The sequence below is a fragment of the Pristiophorus japonicus genome, chromosome 12, assembly GCF_044704955.1.
Source record: "Pristiophorus japonicus isolate sPriJap1 chromosome 12, sPriJap1.hap1, whole genome shotgun sequence".
NCBI lineage: Eukaryota > Metazoa > Chordata > Chondrichthyes > Pristiophoridae > Pristiophorus > Pristiophorus japonicus.
In genome coordinates this window covers 7,565,913-7,585,082 of record NC_091988.1, presented here as the reverse complement: position 1 = coordinate 7,585,082, position 19,170 = coordinate 7,565,913, and the positions used below count along the sequence as shown (strand labels likewise).

The 19,170-nt window shown below is 45.1% G+C and overlaps 1 protein-coding gene across 3 annotated transcripts in view; it reads right to left on the bottom strand.

Annotated features, from left to right (window-relative positions):
- LOC139277132 (contactin-4-like) overlaps nt 1-19,170 on the bottom strand; it is a 1,961,053-nt gene that overhangs the window by 932,358 nt on the left and 1,009,525 nt on the right. For all 3 annotated transcript variants that reach the window (XM_070895154.1, XM_070895156.1, XM_070895155.1), the window contains exons 6-7: nt 5,811-6,014; nt 169-271 (exon numbers count right to left, since the gene is read on the bottom strand). In XM_070895154.1, the coding sequence (XP_070751255.1) occupies nt 169-271; nt 5,811-6,014 (307 nt within the window). The remainder of the gene's footprint in view (nt 1-168; nt 272-5,810; nt 6,015-19,170) is intronic.

Sequence of the window (19,170 nt, the reverse complement as noted above, 5' to 3'; positions counted from 1 at the left end):
TTAAAAGCAATGGTTCCAATGCAGTCTTGATACAGTCCATCGACACAATTTCAGTCATCATTGTGTCATATGTTTCATGTGTCAAAGATATTGCTATCTACCTGAGCAAACCATTGATGATAAATAATGCCATTAGATTCAGCACACCATTAAAATCCAAAAACCTACTTTCCCAGTGCAAAACATTCCAGTTTCACGGAAGATCCTCCAGCTGCAAAAACTATTTCCGGGAAACGAACTTCAATCTTTGGTTCATATTCACCCATCACCCCTGTTAAAACACAAGAGAAGTATCTTCATTCCTCACTGCTTCCTGAACACTTATTAAACATTAGTTTTGTCCTTGCATGGATAGCAGATTTTATCCATAATTAATTATGAGCACCAATACCAGTGTTATATTCATTGCTTAATGATGCCTCCTCAATTGTTCAGTATATCGCAAATAATCATCAAAAAGTCTAAAATTCAAATGTGAAGCAGATTGCATCATTCAATTAAATATCAATGTCAGCAGATAATTGCAGCCCATCTTTGAACATAGTCAATTTAACAAGAGCTTCATTCAGTCTGCAATTTTATTGTCAGCTTTTCCGGTCATTTTCCTCCATCTGTAATATGATTTCCATGTCACAAATTTACATAAGATTATAAGACACTTAAAATGCCAAGTTATGTTAACCATTTCACCTTTCATTTCAGAATGTGTTCATAGGAACAGCAGTATTATCTTGAAAAATGTACAAAAGGCACCAATTACTTTTTAAAATGGCAATAGCAGAAAATGGGGTTGAGAGAATGAAGTGTTCAATCAGATGTAAAGGTTCTTAAGAGAGGCTGAAAATCGGAATAAATTCAATTATTGAAACTGCAGGATTCCTTATATTATCTTCTCAAAAATTGCCCTTGAGCCAAATTTGCTGTGATAACTGCCTCATTTTTTTTCTTTGTATGAATGATTCCTTTACAATTCCTGTCTCTCAGCCTTATTGCTCCATAGTTTCTGAAACACAAATTATTGTGAATATTGTCAGCTATTCAGCTGGATGCTTTCAAACAACATAACACCGATTTCATTCATCATTTAAGGCTGTTGGTTTGAGAAAACCTCGGCCAGTTTCAGTAATGTAATGCCTCGTTAATCTAAAAGCTGTTGTCCCAGTGGGAAAAAGTCTTTATCCCAGTGCTATCATAACCCATAAAAATGTGGATCCATTTGTCTACCATGAAGAGAAAGAAGCCAGTTTTATGCATAAAAACATTGGGAATTGGCTTCTCTGCATCTTGTACAGAGAAACCAAGGAAGTGGCATACAAATTGGCCAGCGAACCCGGGGACTGGGAGAAATTTAGAACTCAGCAGAGGAGGACAAAGGGTTTGATTAGGGCAGGGAAAATGGAGTACAAGAAGAAGCTTGCAGGGAACATTAAGACGGATTGCAAACGTTTCTGGAATTTATTTCTATGTTTCTATCACAGACCTTCCCTTTTGTTCTTTCCTCCCCTCCTCTCTTTCCCTGCCCTGACACTTGCTTAAAAACCTGTTACATCTCTCACTTTTTCCAGTTCTGACGAAGGGTCGTCGACCAGAAACTTTAACTCTGAGGAAGGACATTCTTGCTATTGAGGGAGTGCAGTGAAGGTTCACCAGACTGATTCCCAGGATGACAGGACTGACATATGAAGAAAGACTGGATCAACTAGGCTTATATTCACTGGAATTTAGAAGAATGAGAAGGGATCTCATAGAAATGTATAAAATTCTGACGGGATTGGACAGGTTTGATGCAGGAAGAATGTTCCCGATGTTGGTGAAGTCCAGAACCAGGGGTCACAGTCTAAGGATAAGGGGTAAGCCATTTAGGACCGAGATAAGGAGAAACTTCTTCACTCAGATAATTGTGAACCTGTGGAATTCTCTACCACAGAAAGTTGTTGAGGCCAGTTCGATAGATATATTCAAAAGGGAGTTAGATATGGTCCTTATGGCTAAAGGGACCAAGGGGTATGGAGAGAAAGCAGGAATGGGGTACTGAAGTTGCATGATCAGCCATGATCATATTGAATGGTGGTGCAGGCTCGAAGGGCCGAATGGCCTGCTCCTGCACCTATTTTCTGTGTTTCTCTCTCCACAGATGCTGCCTGACCTGCTGCGTATCTCCAGCAGAGGTCTAACTAGTGGTGTGTAAAGGTTTAGCTACAAAAGGGCTACAAAACGAGCGGCGTTGAGGCAGCATGCCACTGCAGGGAACAGCGCGAGGCCGTTCAGGAGGGTGACGATTTGGAGGTGGATGACTGGATTGGACATCACCACAATCCAGGGCGTTGATTGGAGCGTGGGCAGGTACAGCAGGAGCGGCGAGGTCGGGGCGAAGGAGCGGCGAGTGATCGTGGAGCGATGTGATCGGGGCCAGGGAGAGGCGTGAGTTCGGGGGCCCAGGAGAGGCGAGGGCCCAGGGGCAGCACGGGCCCAGCCCACACTGCGATATGTGTGCGCACTAGGTCCGTGCAGCAGAGCAGATCTCCAGTCGTCCTGATTAACCCTTGCCACTGGATAAAGACCTGGCTCTGTCAAGCCCGTGTGGTGGCTGGTGTGCAACGGCCACCCCACGTTAAAAAAATCCACCCTTCAACTGGAGTTCAGGACTTGGAATAATATCAAGTTTTCATTGAAACACCTGTCAACTTTTTGGTTTGGAAGCAAGTCATCCTCGATACAAGGGACTGCCTAAGATGAAGATTTCCAGCATTTTCTGTTTTTATTTCAGATTTCCAGCATCCGCAGTATTTTGCTTTTGTATTGTGGCAAGTTTGATGTCTGGCCGAGCATTGCTCGTGTTCCCCTCCAAGGCATACTACAATCCTACTTGTTTATCATTTCTGGGTTAAAATCCTGGAATATTCTACCTTAACCATTACAGGAGCACCATCAACACAAGGGGCCTGAAATTGGTGGACATACCGTCCGCTGGCCGCCGACATAACGCCCAAAATTGCAAAATTCATCACATACCACCGACATACCGCCGATCCTGCAGACCGCCCTGGAAAAAGTGGTTTTTAAGTCGATCTTCAGTTGGCGGTGTGCATCTTTACCTGCAAAATAAAAATGTTGTCTCTCACCCCCAGTCTTTCCCACCCCCCAGTCTCTTCTCCCTCCACCACCCCCCCACCCCACAGCGATCTCTTCTCCTGCCCCCCCACCCCACACAGTAGAGATCTCCCCCCCCGTAGCGATCTCCGCCCCCCCACCATTAAGTCACCCACTATATATATATATATATTGAAAAAACATCTGGGGAATAAAACTAAATCTCATTTAAAAGTACAAGTAAATAAAAACTACAATCAAAATACATTTTGTGCAAGGGAATAGTGTACATAGCTTCATATCGCTCTCAGGCCGGCAGTCTCTGTCCATTCTGCTCGGTGCCTCTCGGGAGGCGGAGCTTTGCAGGAGCATACGCATGTGCAGAACCCGGGACCCGAAGATTCCCGAGTGAAAAGGACTCACCGCGTGCACACCGCCGGCTGCACTCCGCTCCGCGCACCGCTGAGAAAAAAGCCATGGGGGCCGAAATTGGTCAAAGCCGACGGTCCGCCCATTTCTGGGTGGTATGCCGGTGGTATGTCGTTGCATACCGCCGGGTACCGCTGGGACGGAGTGTGCGCGATTTTCGGCACTTTTTTCTTGGCGGTACGCGGAGTGGAGTGCAGCCGGCGGTGTGCGGGCGGCGAGTCCTTTTCACTCGGGAATCTTCGGGTCCCAAGTTGTGAGCACACGCACAGTGCTGCGAAACTCTGCCCCCTGAGAGGCACCAACCAGAATGGACAGAGACTGCCGGCCTGAGAGCGATGTGAAGGTACGGAAACTATTCCCTTGTCCAAAATAACACATATTTATTTTGATTGTAGATTTTATTTACTTGTACTTTTAAATGAAGTTTAGTTTTTTTCTTCAGATGTTTTTTCTCTCTCTATATATATAGCGGGTAACTTAATGGTGGGGTGGGGGGGGGGGGGGCGGGAGATCACTGCAGTGGGGGAAGGAAGAGCCTGGAGGGTGGGAGAGACTCGAGGCTGAGAGACAACATTTTTATTCTACAGGTAAAGATGCATACCGCCGACTGAAGATTGACTTAAAACCACCTTTTCCAGGGCGGTCTACAGGGTCGGCGGGTATGTTGGTGGTAAGTGATGAATTTTGCAACTTTGGACCTTGTGCGTCAGCGGACGGTAAGCATACCGCCCGGCAGTGTGTCGCTGATGAATTTTCCGCCAGGTGGTATGTCGGTATTTTTTGATGAATTTGCGACTTTGGGCAGTGTGTCAGTGGTCTGCGGGCGGTATGTCGACCAATTTCGAGCCCATGAAAATCGCGCGCACTTCGCCCCAGCGGTACCCAACGACATACCGGCGAGAAATGGGCGGCCCATCGGTTTCGACCAATTTCGGCCCCAAGGACTGCCGCAGTTCAAGAAGGCAGCCCACCTTCTCTGGGCAAGTGGGGATAGGCAATGTATATCAGTGTTGTAAGAACAAATAAAAAAATGCACAAATTAATATGCACCAAAATTATTTTTTTTAAAGAAAAAAAAAGCATAAAAATAACCATTGGAAAACATTAATCAAGCAAAAATCTTCAAAACTGCAAGTTTTTTCAAAAATGCTACAACGAAGTAATGTAGTTTTATAACTCAAATCAGCTGCAAATTTTATATGTGCGTAAATGTTGAATATCAGTGTTTTCTTCGTCATGTGATAAAAGTGTTCTTTTCCAAATATGGAGTTCTTTTGGCAAAACATTTAGCTCATGCCATGGTCAAAGGTACCATAATGATTTTTTCAGCCACATTTGGCCATTAGAGGGCCAGTTGCTGGAATATTCCTTCAATGTTGCAGCAAGTTTTTAAAGAATGTTGACGTTGAACTACATTTGAGCTCATGCTCTAATTGTTTAAGTGATTGAAATGAAACATGTAGCTTTCTCCTGCACCTTCTTCAAGGAAACGGACAGTTGTAAAAGAACTGTTATGAATGAAAACTCTTAAAATATCTATCAGTGAAATGGACGTTTGCTCACGGGTGCAATATTAAACAATCGGGACTAAAACAGAAGGCCTGAACACTCATGTATTAAACAAATTGAAACCTACCCACTAAAGACAGATCACATAAATGCACCATGACTAACAATTCTTTCTTGCCTAGGTATACCCTTTAGCTGATTAACATTTTGCTATAAAGTACACAGTAGTCATAATTTTCAGTCATCATGAATAAATTATGTAATGGGCACATTTTGTTCACCTCGAGCTTTTAGTTTGATCTCTGCTCATTCCGAACAAGAAATTAATATTTAAATTGTATGATAATGAGTGAACGATTCATGTTTGCATCCCTAGTGGCCATGTTAACTGCAGCACACACAAACTGGCTGCACACAGGTCACCTGAGGTACCCTGCCATTCATTAATCATTTTTCCTTCTTTCTGTGCAGTGGGGGGGGGGCAGAAGAGCTTTCATGGCTAATTCTGTTCCAATAGAGAAATAAGTGCATATGTCCAGTAATTCTGTTAATATTTTGTGTACACTTTGCCAAGTGTTTTACAAAAAAAATACATTTGGTTTACTTTGTGTTCAAAACATGATATTCACCCATCCTATTCAAACAGATTCACCAAGGTGTTCGACAGAGGCAAACACAAATGTCCTGCACTGGGGTCATGTGTCAGACTTTTTACACTCAAGAGTTGTCCACTTTGGGTGGTTAAGATTATTTTTGCTATCGAGATTTGAAGTGAAGCTTACCATCAGTACGCAGTACTAAAGGGGTGGGCGGGCTCAGAACTCGCTTATTGGTTATTGTGTTTTCTATCTCGCAGATGTAAGCACCAACGTCCGATACCTCCACTTTTGATATGTATAAGTTTCCGGTTTTCTGAGACACAAAGCGACGATTGTCTTGTTCCACGAAGGTTGGAAAATGGTTAAAGATCCAAGTATATTTCAGCTCTGAAAAACAGTTAATTGTTCCACAGCATTAATACATTTGTTTGATGTCAGATTGAATCCTTCAAGAAAGAAAGTAGTGCGCCGATTTAAAGTGTAAAAAAAACATCAGAAAAATTATTTTTTGAGGACACTTTAATAAAGAAACAATAAACAGTTTTCGATCAACGGATTTTTTCATTTTTCTTTGTAATGTTCAACTTTATTAATTTGTAACTGTAATATCTTTAGGAAGTTGGACAAGATACACAGACAATCAGCATGGAGAAAGAATAATTAGCAATTGCTGTTGGTTTGACGCCACGTTGAGCTCGTTGTGCCCTAGAGGAGTAGGGTGCAATTTATTCCTGCGATTTTCCACACATTTGGTCTCAAAATGAAGTGCAAGAACTGTGGCCGAGAAATTCGTTGCATTTGCACCTCTTGTTAGTAACTCTGGGGGGCACGAATGGGGCATAAACGCATTAGTGCCCCGGCGAGGCGCTGACAACGACTCCCGCCATGTTAGACGGGAGTTTAGCGGCGGCACTACAGCATTGCGCCCCGATCTACTGCACCCGGAGATTGTGACGTCATTGGCGTATGCAGCGTCCGGTTAGCGCCCCGGCTTCGAAATTGACTTTCACCCCCGTCAGCAGCGGCGGGTGAAAGCACGACAGCTGCCCGGAGGCGTGCATCGGAGCGATGATTAAAGGCAAGTTGCCCGAGGCAAGTAAAAAAAAAACATACTTTTTTTTTACACTGTGTTCCTCCGTTTTCTTTGTGGGGTCCTCCCCCGCGATTGCTCAGCCCGGGTCCCCCCTCTTCCTTGCTGGTTCAGGTAAGTGATTCTTTAATTGCAGAGCCTGCAGCGATGGCCCTTCCCTTTAAGGGAGGAAAGGACCCTTTGAACGCAGCAGCGCTGCACAGCCCAGTGTTCAGCGGTGCGGAGGGGTGCACCCATTGGCGCTCCGAGAAGGAAGTGGAACGTTTTGATTGAGTGCTCCACTTCCTTCCTGGAGTGCGAAAGCACATTTTCTGAAAGGGAAGAAACATTAGCGCCTGGCACTAAGTTACCCGCCTCTCAAATGTGACCGCTCCCAAAAGGGGCGATAATCAATTTCTCCACCTGTGCATTTGGTGCTGGCATTGTTGCACAGCTGCCTGTGCAAAAATGGGCCAACCTTGCCAGATAATATGAGGTCAGTCCATTCCATTTACGGGCCTTCGTGGCACGCTTGTTACAATTCACTTCAAAGACTGGGGCACCATTGTCGGCAAGCCAGCTGCTGTCTGTCTCTCGTTCCATGTGGGGAGTGGGGTGAGGGGCATTGAGTGCAGTGCAGTAGGACACAGGGCAGGAAAAGCATAGGAGTCTCTACAGTGCTGGGGGAAAAGGGCCAATTTATCTCGAAATACTATGAGCAGCCGACTCCAGCACCTGTTCCACAGAAGCTGCAGAATGGAACACGCTGCTGAATTAATGTAGAAGTTGGGAGTTCAATGAGTGCAGCAACCAGATTACATGCAGGTCCCCTGTAGACTTGCACCCACACTTTGGGTGTGTTGCCAGCCTCAAGCCACCTTGCCTGAATTTCCAGGGCGGTGACTATCGCATGATACACCTAAAGAGTTTCCAAGACCTCGTGACTGGGGGTGAGGGAGAATGTAGCTGTGAATGAATTAATTAACGGTGCTTTCCTGCATCCTCTGTTGGCTGAAGGCAAGGAGTGATTCACCGGCATGTTGCAAAGTCATGGTTGTAATATTAAGAGAAAATCTAAGGAAAATTGGATGAAAATAGGGGGGAAATATAACTGGCAAACAAACAAAAAAATCGAGAAATGACACCTATCAGCCAGAGCATATTTGCTGCTCAATAAAAACAGTCATTTAGTTTTACTTTGTAGAATTTTCTGGGGGGGGGAGGGGGTGCGGTAGGGAGATTTAATTCCTCCTGTGCAGTATTTTTAACTGGAGAGATCTGGGGGTGCTGGAAACCTACCGGTAACATTGGCGGCCAAGGAGAAGAGCCGTCGCCCGAGAGAGCGCAGGCAGTATTGGCATTTTGGTATTGCCTGCTCATTAGTTCATTGGCGGCGATTTTCTCGTGCAACGCGCTCTTTGCAGCACTAATCCCAGAAGGAGGCCAAAGGTCGCTGCAATGTATTTGCTTCATGGGTTCTTTGCTTAAGAAGTCATAGCAACACTAGTTGCTATGAATTAAGAACGGTTTAACAATCAGACTACTTTCCAGCGCCTCCAGATCTCTCCCTCTCTGTCAATCCATTTAAAATAAGCAGGTTTAAGACAGTGTGTTGAATAAAATACAGGCAGAACTCTGACAAATTAACTCATTTACTAGGCTCACAACTGCATGCCTCATCTTGGATGACCCAGACCCAACTTATTGAACATCACGTGACTGGCTGAGCCACTCACAATTCAACAACTCTGCAATCTTTTGTTGCAAAACAATAAACAATTAAATCAAGTGCTCCCTGATTAAAGTGGGGGTACACTCCAAACACTTTTCAAGTGCCCCTTTTTTTTTGGTGTTTTTTTGGGGGGGGTTTTTAGGCACTAAAACACAAATATATACAAGTGCCCCCTATAAAAAGGGAGGGGGACACTAAAACCGGCAATTAAAACAAACTAAACTTTAAAACATGTAAAATCAAATTAAAATTTGGTTGCCGGGAGTAACGATGCACTCCAGTCCCTCCGGCGCCCACCTCTCGCGGAAGGCCGCGAGCGTACAGGTGGACACCGCGTGCTCCATCTCCAAGGACACCCTGGCGCGGATGTAGGTGCGGAAGAGAGGCAGGCAGTCAGGTTGAATGACCTCCTCGACCGCCCGCTGCCTGGACCGGCTGATGGCACCCTTGGCCGTGCCCAGGAGCAGTCCTACGAAGAGGCCCTCGGACCTACCCGCTCCCCTCTGCACAGGGTGCCCAAAGATCAGAAGTGTGGGACTGAAGTGCAACGAGAATTTGAGGAGCAGGCCCTTTAAATATTGGAACAGGGGCTGCAACCTCGCACATTCAATAAAAACGTGGAACATGGACTCCTCCTGGCCACAGAAATTGCAGGCGGCCTGGGAGTCCGTGAACCGGCTTAAAAATTTATTACACGTGACTGCTCCATGCACCACCCTCCAGGCCAAGTCCCCGATAAATAGTGGGAGGACTCCTGTGTAGAGTGCCCTCCATCGGGGACCCCCGCCTCCTCCGGATGGCAAGATGGTACGCCATGGCGTGTCCGGATGGCAGGCGAGGATGGCAAAGTTGAGGGTGTGCAGGAGCAGCCCGTACAGGAAACCCCTCCGCACAGAACTGAAAGGCACGGAGGGGATTTCCCCGAGGCGGCTCAAGTTGTGAGGCGCCGGCTCCCGAGGGAGGTTCCGGGGTTTGGCGCCGATGAGGAATTCCATCCGGATGGGGGTCAGTTCGGACGGGATCTCCCACGTGCTTGAGCCTCCTCGACACACCTAACGGAGTCAGGGCCCAGAGCTGTTTTTAGCGACTCGATGGCATCGGCCGCGCGGCGGACGTCGGCCGAATTTAGGCACCGCGCCAGCGTGTCTGGCGCCATCCAGCCCGCTCCTCCGCCATCGAGCAGGTCCCTGACCCTGGTCACCTCACCAGCCACAGCCCTCTCGTCCGACTGCCACCTAAAACCACGGTCGTGGAGGTACGGATTCCCGAGCAGCGGCTCCTGCAGGACAGCCGCCACTCCAGCCGGCGGAGAGCTGCGCTTGGTGGAGACTTTGTTCCAGACCCTGGTGAGTTCCTTGTAAAAGACAGGCAGCTCCCGGAGGGCGGTCCTGACACCCCCCATGCTCACAAACAGGAGTTGCGTGTCATAATTGAGGTTGTACTGCTGGTCAACAGCTCCACAAACCTGTGAGTATACTCACAGGTGCGTACATTACAGTCGCCTCTCTCTCCTGCTCGCAATGTCGGGGATCGGGAAGAAAAGAGCAACCTGAACTGTTGCCATACTGCTCCACAAATATTAGCTGCTACCCGATGAAAATCAATTTTTTATTTGTTTAAGACATGAAACAGATAAAAGAGATCTTATCACAGATCACCTTCAATCGTTACAGTGGAGTTCACCCATTGAGCTGAGAGGTAAAAACATACGGTTGATCGCATTGTATAATTCATGAAGGCTCAATAATTATATGAAATTATTCTTAGATAATACATATCCTGGAACATATAATGCTGGCGTATTACATACATTGTTCCATATAATAAACGAGTAACTGAAATGTCTATATTCCCTGTTGTGTTGCACAGACTGAGAGGTGCTTGACGACAAATGTAGTTCCCCACAGTGAACCCTGTGGTGTCCGTTCATTTATTAAAGGGTTTATGAAAAATACTTTTGTAAGTATCTAATCTGGGCAAGTTTGGTCGAGTCTCACTATTAGGGTTAGTTATTCTTCTGTGCCTCAAGGGGCCCGTTGATTATCTGGGCCTATCCATCTGAAATCCAACTGTGAGACTTGTCATATAATACAGTCTGAATCCACCACCACAGGTAATAGAATCGTAGAAATTTACATAAGAACATAAGAAATAGGAGCAGGAGTAGGCCATACGACCCCTCGAGCCTGCGCCACTATTTAATAAGATCATGGCTGATCCAATCATGGACTCGGGTCCACTTCCCTGCCCACTCCCCATAACCCCTTATTCCCTTATCAATTAAGAAACTGTCTATCTCTGTCTTAAATCTATTCAATGACCCAGCTTCCACAGCTCTCTGAGCCAGCGAATTCCACAGATTTACAACCCTCAGAGAAAAGAAATTCCTCCTCATCTCAGTTTTAAATGGGCGGCCCCTTATTCTAAGATCATGCCCTCTAGTTCTACTCTCCTCCATCAGTGGAAACATCCTCTCTGCATCCACCTTGTCAAGCCCCCTCATAATCTTATACGTTTTGATAAGATCACCTCTCATTCTTCTGAATTCCAATGAGTAGAGGCCCAACCTACTCAACCTTTCCTCATAAGTCAACCCCCTCATCGCCAGAATCAACCTAGTGAACCTTCTCTGAACTGCCTCCAAAGCAAGTATATCTTTTCGTAAATATGGAAACCAAAACTGCACACATTATTCCAGGTGTGGCCACATCAATACCCTGTATAACTGTAGCAAGACTTTCCTGCTTTTATACTCCATCCCCTTTGCAATAAAGGCCAAGATACCATTGGCCTTCCTGGTCACTTGCTGTACCTGCATACTAACCTTTTGTGTTTCATGCACAAGTACCCCCAGGTCCCGCTGTATTGCGGCACTTTCAATCTTTCTCCATTTCGATAATAACTTGCTCTTTGATTTTTACAGCACAGAAGGAGGCCATTCGGCCCATCGGGTCGCAAATGTATTGCGATCATATTTGGTTTTCAGTTTAGGCAGATAGATTTATACTACTGACCGGTAGCAATGACTGGAATAACATTTAATTACCAAGAGTTGGAAATGGATGTGAAGTTCACTGCGAGTGTTATGTTTTTTTGCAGACGTTAAACAACAACTACTGTTTAGGTTCAGTTGTTGAGTTGAGTATCGATAGGCAATAGGTGTGTTTTTGTTAAAGGGTGAAATTATTTACTGACCCACAAACACTGTAGGCCAACTAGATAGCTGCCAGAAAGTCAGAAAGTGCACCTCACCCCACCCCCCCCCAAACCCCCACACCCCCCAACACTGATGAGCAAAAAATGAAAGTTTAAAATAAGAACATTGGCAAAGGAGGCATTGAAGTTCTAGCCTCCACCCTCATAAGTCCTGCCAGACGCCGCATGGCCTTTTACGCTGCTGAAAGACCTGCTGACGGCAGCACTCACGAGCGTGATTTAGTGCGAGCGTCAATGCAAGCGGAGAACTCCAAAACGGAGGAGCTGGCGTCAACCCGTCATTGCCCGCTGATTGACATTATGCTCCGCCTCGTTAAAATACTCTAGCTGACAGCAAGCAATGGCAGCGCTGCTGACCTGCTGAAAATGGCGGCCACCAACAGCATGTGGAAGAGCACTGGGCACCATTTCGCCATTTCACGGCGGTAACGGGTGGCACAGACCACCCGAATTTCTGGGCCAGATAGTTTTATTGGCACGCCTACTGGCAAATCCCAGATTGGGGAAGAAAACGGCCATCCCACTGGCTGGGGAGTAAAAGAGACAAAGAGACACTTGTGCTATCCAACCTGGTCTAGCATGGAGAAACTCAGGGGCTGAAATTGCCCCTTTTTTGTGCCACGTTAGGGCAGCCAGTAGGCGCTAATGGGGCATAAACCCCTTTTCATCCAGGGGTGGGCGGCGGTAGCGCTTCGACTGAAATTGCTCCCAAAATTTTGGGAGCGATTGGCAGTTAACACCATGACCCACATTTTGCGCCCTGGGTTGGGGCGCACGTGGCGATTACGTCATCGTCGAGCGTGCCTACCCCTCACTGCCCTTTGCGCCCCAAAGGAGAGGAAATTGCCCCGCAGAACGCCAGGCCGGTGCGGGCCAATATTAGCACCAGCTTCACGGGATGCTGACATTCGCCTGGGGTGCCCATTAAGGCAGATGGTGTGTGCGTACCGGGCCGCCATGTTTTATTGTCGGCCGACGTACTTGTTGGCCCGACAATGGCAGCCCACATTTCGACCGAGCCGCCATCATGCAGCCCGGCACTGCCATTTGCGTGCTGGCCTGGTCGAAAATGCCCTTGGTGGCCCTGTGGTGCCCACCAAAGCAGCTGCAGAGTCCACAGCGCCACCCCTCCCCCTTTAAATGAAGGGGAGGGTCTTTACGGCCCGTCAGCGCTACTATGAGCCGCATAGCGTTGACCTGGTCAGTGCAGTGCTGACTTCAGCACCAGGCTACCGTCTCGGGAGCACCCTGAAATTAGTTGTAGTACCCCAGACAGCGCTCCGCCTCGATCACAAATAGGTATTTTCATGCTGGGGGTAGGACTTCCGCCCCGGGCGTTAACTGACCCGGGCCAGGAAGTGCCCCCGCATAGGCCCCGGGGCAATTTCACCCCCTCACTTGACTCAAACTCAGAGCCAGTTAGGATCAAAAAACTGACCTGAAAATACTACAAACAGGGATAATAAGAACATAAGAAATAGGAGCAGGAGTAGGCCATACGGTCCCTCGAGCCTGCTCCACCATTCAATAAGATCATGGCTGATCCGATCATGGACTCAGCTTCACTTCCCCGCCCATTCCCCATAACCCTTTATCCCTTTATCGTTTAATAAACTGTCTATCTCTGTCTTAAATTTATTCAATGTCCCAGCTTCCACAGCTCTCTGATGCAGCGAATTCCACAGATTTACAACCCTCTGAGAGAAGAAATTTCTCCTCATCTCTGTTTTAAATGGGCGGCCCCTTATTCTGAGATCCTGCCCTCTAGTTCTAGTCTCCCCCATCAGTGGAAACAACCTCTCTGCATCCACCTTGTCAAGCCCCCTCATAATCTTATACATTTCTATAAGATCACCTCTCATTCTTCTGAATTCCAATGAGTAAGGCCCAACCTACTCAACCTTTCCTCTTAAGTCAACCCCCTCAACTCCAGAATCAACCTCGTGAAACTTCTCTGAACTGCCTCCAAAGCAAGTATATCCTTTCGTAAATATGGAAACCAAAACTGCACGCAGTACTCCAGGTGTGGCCTCAACAATACCCTGTACAACTGTAGCAAGACTTCCCTGCTTCTATACTCCATTCCCTTTGCAATAAAGGCCAAGATTCCATTGGCCTTCCTGATCACTTGCTGTACCTGCATACTAACCTTTTGTGTTTCATGCACAAGTAACCCCCAGGTCCCGCTGTACTGCAGCACTTTGCAATCTTTCTCCATTTAAATAATAACTTGCTCTTTGATTTTTTCTGTCGCATTTAATGTAGCATTTAAAACAAAATAATATTAATCCTGTTCTTCAGAAAGTTCTCTAGTTAGTTGAATGAACCTGAGAGCTGATTACATCACGTTCTCCCCATGTTCTTTTGCCGTTGGTGAAATAAAGTAGCTGGATGATTCAGATTTCGCCTCATCTTCTGGGTCACAGCCCACATTCAGAAACATTTGAGAAGTGCACGTGAGGGGCATGTGTGAAAGACACAACATGCTGTTCAGATCACAAAGGATTCTTAATGGGCCATAATTTTCTGTAGCAGGGCATCTAACAGCGTCTGCCATTAGATTTGCCTTTGCATGTTTAGGATTTTAAAAGTTTTGCTTGTGAACTTGCTGGACGTGTGAGGTGATAACAGTGCAGAGAGGAGAAACTGGGCTTCGGGGACCTGAGTGAACAGCATTATCAGCAGATGTTTCCAGTAGAGTGGACAAAGGAGAACCAGTTGATGTGGTATATTTGGACTTTCAGAAGGCGTTCGACAAGGTCCCACACAAGAGATTGATGTGCAAAGTTAGAGCACATGGGATTGGGGGTAGTGTGCTGACGTGGATTGAGAACTTGTTGTCAGACAGGAAGCAAAGAGTAGGAGTAAATGGGTACTTTTCAGAATGGCAGGCAGTGACTAGTGGGGTACCGCAAGGTTCTGTGCTGGGGCCCCAGCTGTTTACACTGTACATTAATGATTTAGATGAGGGGATTAAATGTAGTATCTCCAAATTTGCGGATGACACTAAGTTGGGTGGCAGTGTGAGCTGCGAGGAGGATGCTGTGAGGCTGCAGAGCGACTTGGATAGGTTAGGTGAGTGGGCAAATGCATGGCAGATGAAGTATAATGTGGATAAATGTGAGGTTATCCACTTTGGTGGTAAAAACAGAGAGACAGACTATTATCTGAATGGTGACAGATTAGGAAAAGGGGAGGTGCAAAGAGACCTGGGTGTCATGGTACATCAGTCATTGAAGGTTGGCATGCAGGTGCAGCAGGCGGTTAAGAAAGCAAATGGAATGTTGGCCTTCATAGCGAGGGGATTTGAGTACAGGGGCAGGGAGGTGTTGCTACAGTTGTACAGGGCATTGGTGAGGCCACACCTGGAGTATTGTGTACAGTTTTGGTCTCCTAACCTGAGGAAGGACATTCTTGCTATTGAGGGAGTGCAGCGAAGGTTCACCAGACTGATTCCCGGGATGGCGGGACTGACCTATCAAGAAAGACTGGATCAACTGGGCTTGTATTCACTGGAGTTCAGAAGAATGAGAGGGGACCTCATAGAAACATTTAAAATTCTGACGGGGTTAGACAAGTTAGATGCAGGAAGAATGTTCCCAATGTTGGGGAAGTCCAGAACCAGAGGTCACAGTCTAAGGATAAGGGGTAAGCCATTTAGGACCGAGATGCGGAGGAACTTCTTCACCCAGAGAGTGGTGAACCTGTGGAATTCTCTACCACAGAAAGTTGTTGAGGCCAATTCACTAAATATATTCAAAAAGGAGTTAGATGAGGTCCTTACTACTAGGGGGATCAAGGGGTATGGCGAGAAAGCAGGAATGGGGTACTGAAGTTGAATGTTCAGCCATGAACTCATTGAATGGCGGTGCAGGCTAGAAGGGCCGAATGGCCTACTCCTGCACCTATTTTCTATGTTTCTATGTTTAACCAATCAGATTGAAAGATTGTGAAATGAAGAGCTCAAAGACTGAGTAGGAAATATAAATTAGAGTAGGTGAATTCAATGCCAAATCAGATACAGAAAGAGAAATAATGAGAGGGATAGAAAGACAGATTGAGAGAGAGAGAAAAAAGTGACTGACAGGAATAGTTAAAAAAAAATTGAATTTTACGTCATTAAAATCTTCAATAAGAATTATTCTGAAGGCTCCACAGAGCCAGAAAGGTCATTTGGTAGTAATGAACAGTTATCACATCATTATAAGACTTAACTTTCTGTGGCGAGTTTAATTCATATCTACCGCACAAATACAGCAACTTCACGCCATTCAATATGTTCCAATGGTGAGCCAGGCAGCGAGCTGCCGTTTTCGCAAAGCTAACGGCAGAGCGGTGCATCTCGGACAGCAACTTTGGGATATTTGAGTTTAACCACTCGCCTGCAGTTACTGCAGCATTTGCGCATAAATAACAGCGAGGGATTAGCATCACCGTTATTTTGACAAGAAAATCTGGATCAGCACCACTGCACCCAAGAGATTATTTAAGGCAGACCTGAAACTTGGAACAATTGCCGACTATAAAGATATGGAATGTCTCTCAGGGTTCACTACCTCTACAATAGACTACATAAAACTCAAAAGCGTATTACTGTTTCCTCAACCCTGTGTATTTTATAGTACACAATTTAGATAAGAAGAATGGTGAATAAGGAATTCATCCCTCTAATGTAATGCTAATTAATTATTCAATCCCTCTCAATTAGGATAAATTTCATATTAAACACCCAGTATCCTCCATGGGAAAAAACCTAGTGCCTATCTAAGCATGGTTCTCAATAACAGGATCCCATGTTGCAAGAAGCTATGTTGCAATACTGTGCTTCACATTTAGGTTGACCTCTTTGTAGGAGAGATGGGACAAGTAATCTCAGTGAGGAAGAGGAAGTGATACAAAAAGGTGAGATAGGTGGGAGTGTATTCCTCTTATTGCTACGTGTATTTTTAAGCACATGCAGGAAGATTTCTATTCCTGGTTCGAAAAGAAGACATTTACAATTTCACCTGAAATTCCAATCAGAGGAAAGTTTGGGTTAGAATGTTATTATGCAGAGTGACCACAGGAAATGAGGAGAGAAATTGTTTGGAGCATGAGAATATGAGTAAACAAAATTAAAATGGCCAGGAAAGCTAGGCAAGAAAAAGAACAAATTAATTCTCTTCTTCAATTCACTACATCAGAAAAACCAGACAAGATCTTTATACGAGTGATCAATTTGTATTGTAATTCGTTATTTCACGACCATTCAACACAAAATACGATTTGTATAAAGAATATTTTTTAAGCTGTGCTAAATGTTATTTTCATTACATTATGAATGAGTACCTTTTTCTTTAAAGTTTACCTGCATATATTGGGTCAGATTTTGCTGTAAAAATAACAGTGAGGCTATCAGCGTTCATCGTTAGTGAAGTGTAAATCAGACAGCAACTTCCAGCGACCACACACGTTGAAGTTAAACGCAGAGATCCAAAATTTGCTGTCCGAGTTGCACTGCTCCTCCAGGTACACCGGTAACCAAAGCCAGAGCTCCCTCCCTGGATGACGAAAGATAGAGGGTCCGAAATTGGTCGTTGCGCAAGGTCTGCCCATTTCTCAGCGGTACGCCGGTGGTATCTTGACCAATTTCGGGAACCCAGAGAGTAAGATGAAGCAGTAAAGGGGGGCGTATGACAGATAGCAGATTGAGAATACATGTGAGAACCAGGCTGAATAAAAATAGCTCAGAGTGGAAGTGAGAAAGGAAATAAGAGGGGCAAAGAGAGGGTATGAGAACAGATTGGCAGCCAACATAAAAGGGTCTTCTATCGGCATATAAATAGTAAACGGGTAGTGAGAGAAGGAGTGAAGCCGATTAGGGACCAAAAAGGAGACTAAATGAATACTTTGCATCTGTGTTTACCAAGAAAGAAAATGTTGCCAAAAGTCATAGTGAAAGAGTAGATAATTGAGATACTGGAGGGGCTAAAAATTGGAAAAGAGGAGGTACTAGAAAGGCTGGCTGCACTTAAAGTAGATAAGTCACCAGGACCGGATGGGATGCATCTCAGGATGCTGAGGGAAGTAAAGTTGGAAATTGTGGATGTGCTGGCTCTAATCTTCCAATCCTCCTTAGATACAGGAGTGGTGCCAGAGGGCTGGAGAATTGCAAATGTTACACCCTTGTTCAAAAAAGGCTGTAAGGATAAACCCAGCAATGACAGGCCAGTCAGTTTAACCTCGGTGCTGGGGAAGCTTTTCAAAATGATAATCCTGGACAAAATTAAAAGTCTCTTGGACAAGTGTGGATTAATTAAGAGAAGCCAGCATGGATTTGTTAAATGCAAATAACTAACTTGATTGAATTTTTGATGAGGTAACAGAGAGGGTTGATGAGTGCAATATGGTTGATGTGATCTTCATGAACTTCCAAAAGGTGTTTGATAAAGTGCAACATTATAATCTTGCTATATAAACCCACGTCTGTCTTTCTTTGTTCTTTGTTCTTTTGTTCTTTTAATCCCAACTTTCTTTCGTCTTTATTTTGCTTTTTCTGTACCTGATTTGACATTGAATTCAATATTCTAATTTACACTTCCTGGTTCAGGTTACTGCATTACTCATTAACGATTCTTCAGTCTGATTGCTTAAGGAGATACAAAGTTGCTTGCCCTGTTCATTCAGGTCTCAGATTCACATTCATTTTGGCTCTCTAATTTACAGTACTTTCAAATGCAAAATTGCATAGAAAGTCTGGGGACAAGAGTTCAGAGCAAAATCTGACCTATTTGTATAAGTTCCACAGGCTAATTGACACATCAGCAATGCAATTTGCAGGAAAAGCCTATATACATCCAGATGGATTCTATACAGAGAGGGATTTTAAAGCACTGTTAGTTGATACCAGAAAGTAAAAAGAGATAGCTCAAAAACGGAAACCCTAGATCATTTGGACCAACAAATTAACTTTCAAGTGGTCGATGTGGTTAAATTGAAATGATGGACCTTTAGCTCAATGCATTGCCCGACAGTGCTTCAATACCTGCAGTAAAAGAAGATGAGTTGTACAATACAACATGTTGCAAATAATTGAGTTTGTGAGCCTGGACCACAGAGACTAAACCCTTTGAGTGTCGTGAAGGTCTGTTACTATGCAACTCAAATTACAGTGAATTTCACCAACGGAAATAAGCAGTGAAGTGGAAATTGCCATTATGATAATTGATTAGCGAGTTGAGGTTGAAGAATGTAAAGTCTATTAAATGTGCGTTTTATGGAAATTACGAAAAGTCTAAAAAGACGAGTGTATAAAAGGATCATTTCCTCATCCAGTCCCGAAGCACTGGCATCTTCAAAGAGGCAATTTGCTGATTTTTCGTTGCGGTCAATTGACTGGACACTGTTTCACTGAAAATGGATCGGTTTCACAGGACTGATTTAAAAGTGAAACAAATGGAGTATTGGCACTAAAGGTAGCTTCTTTGAGAATATCACAGCTTCACGGTTTTTTTCCCCTCTAACCTGTTCATCTGCTGTGTTACACT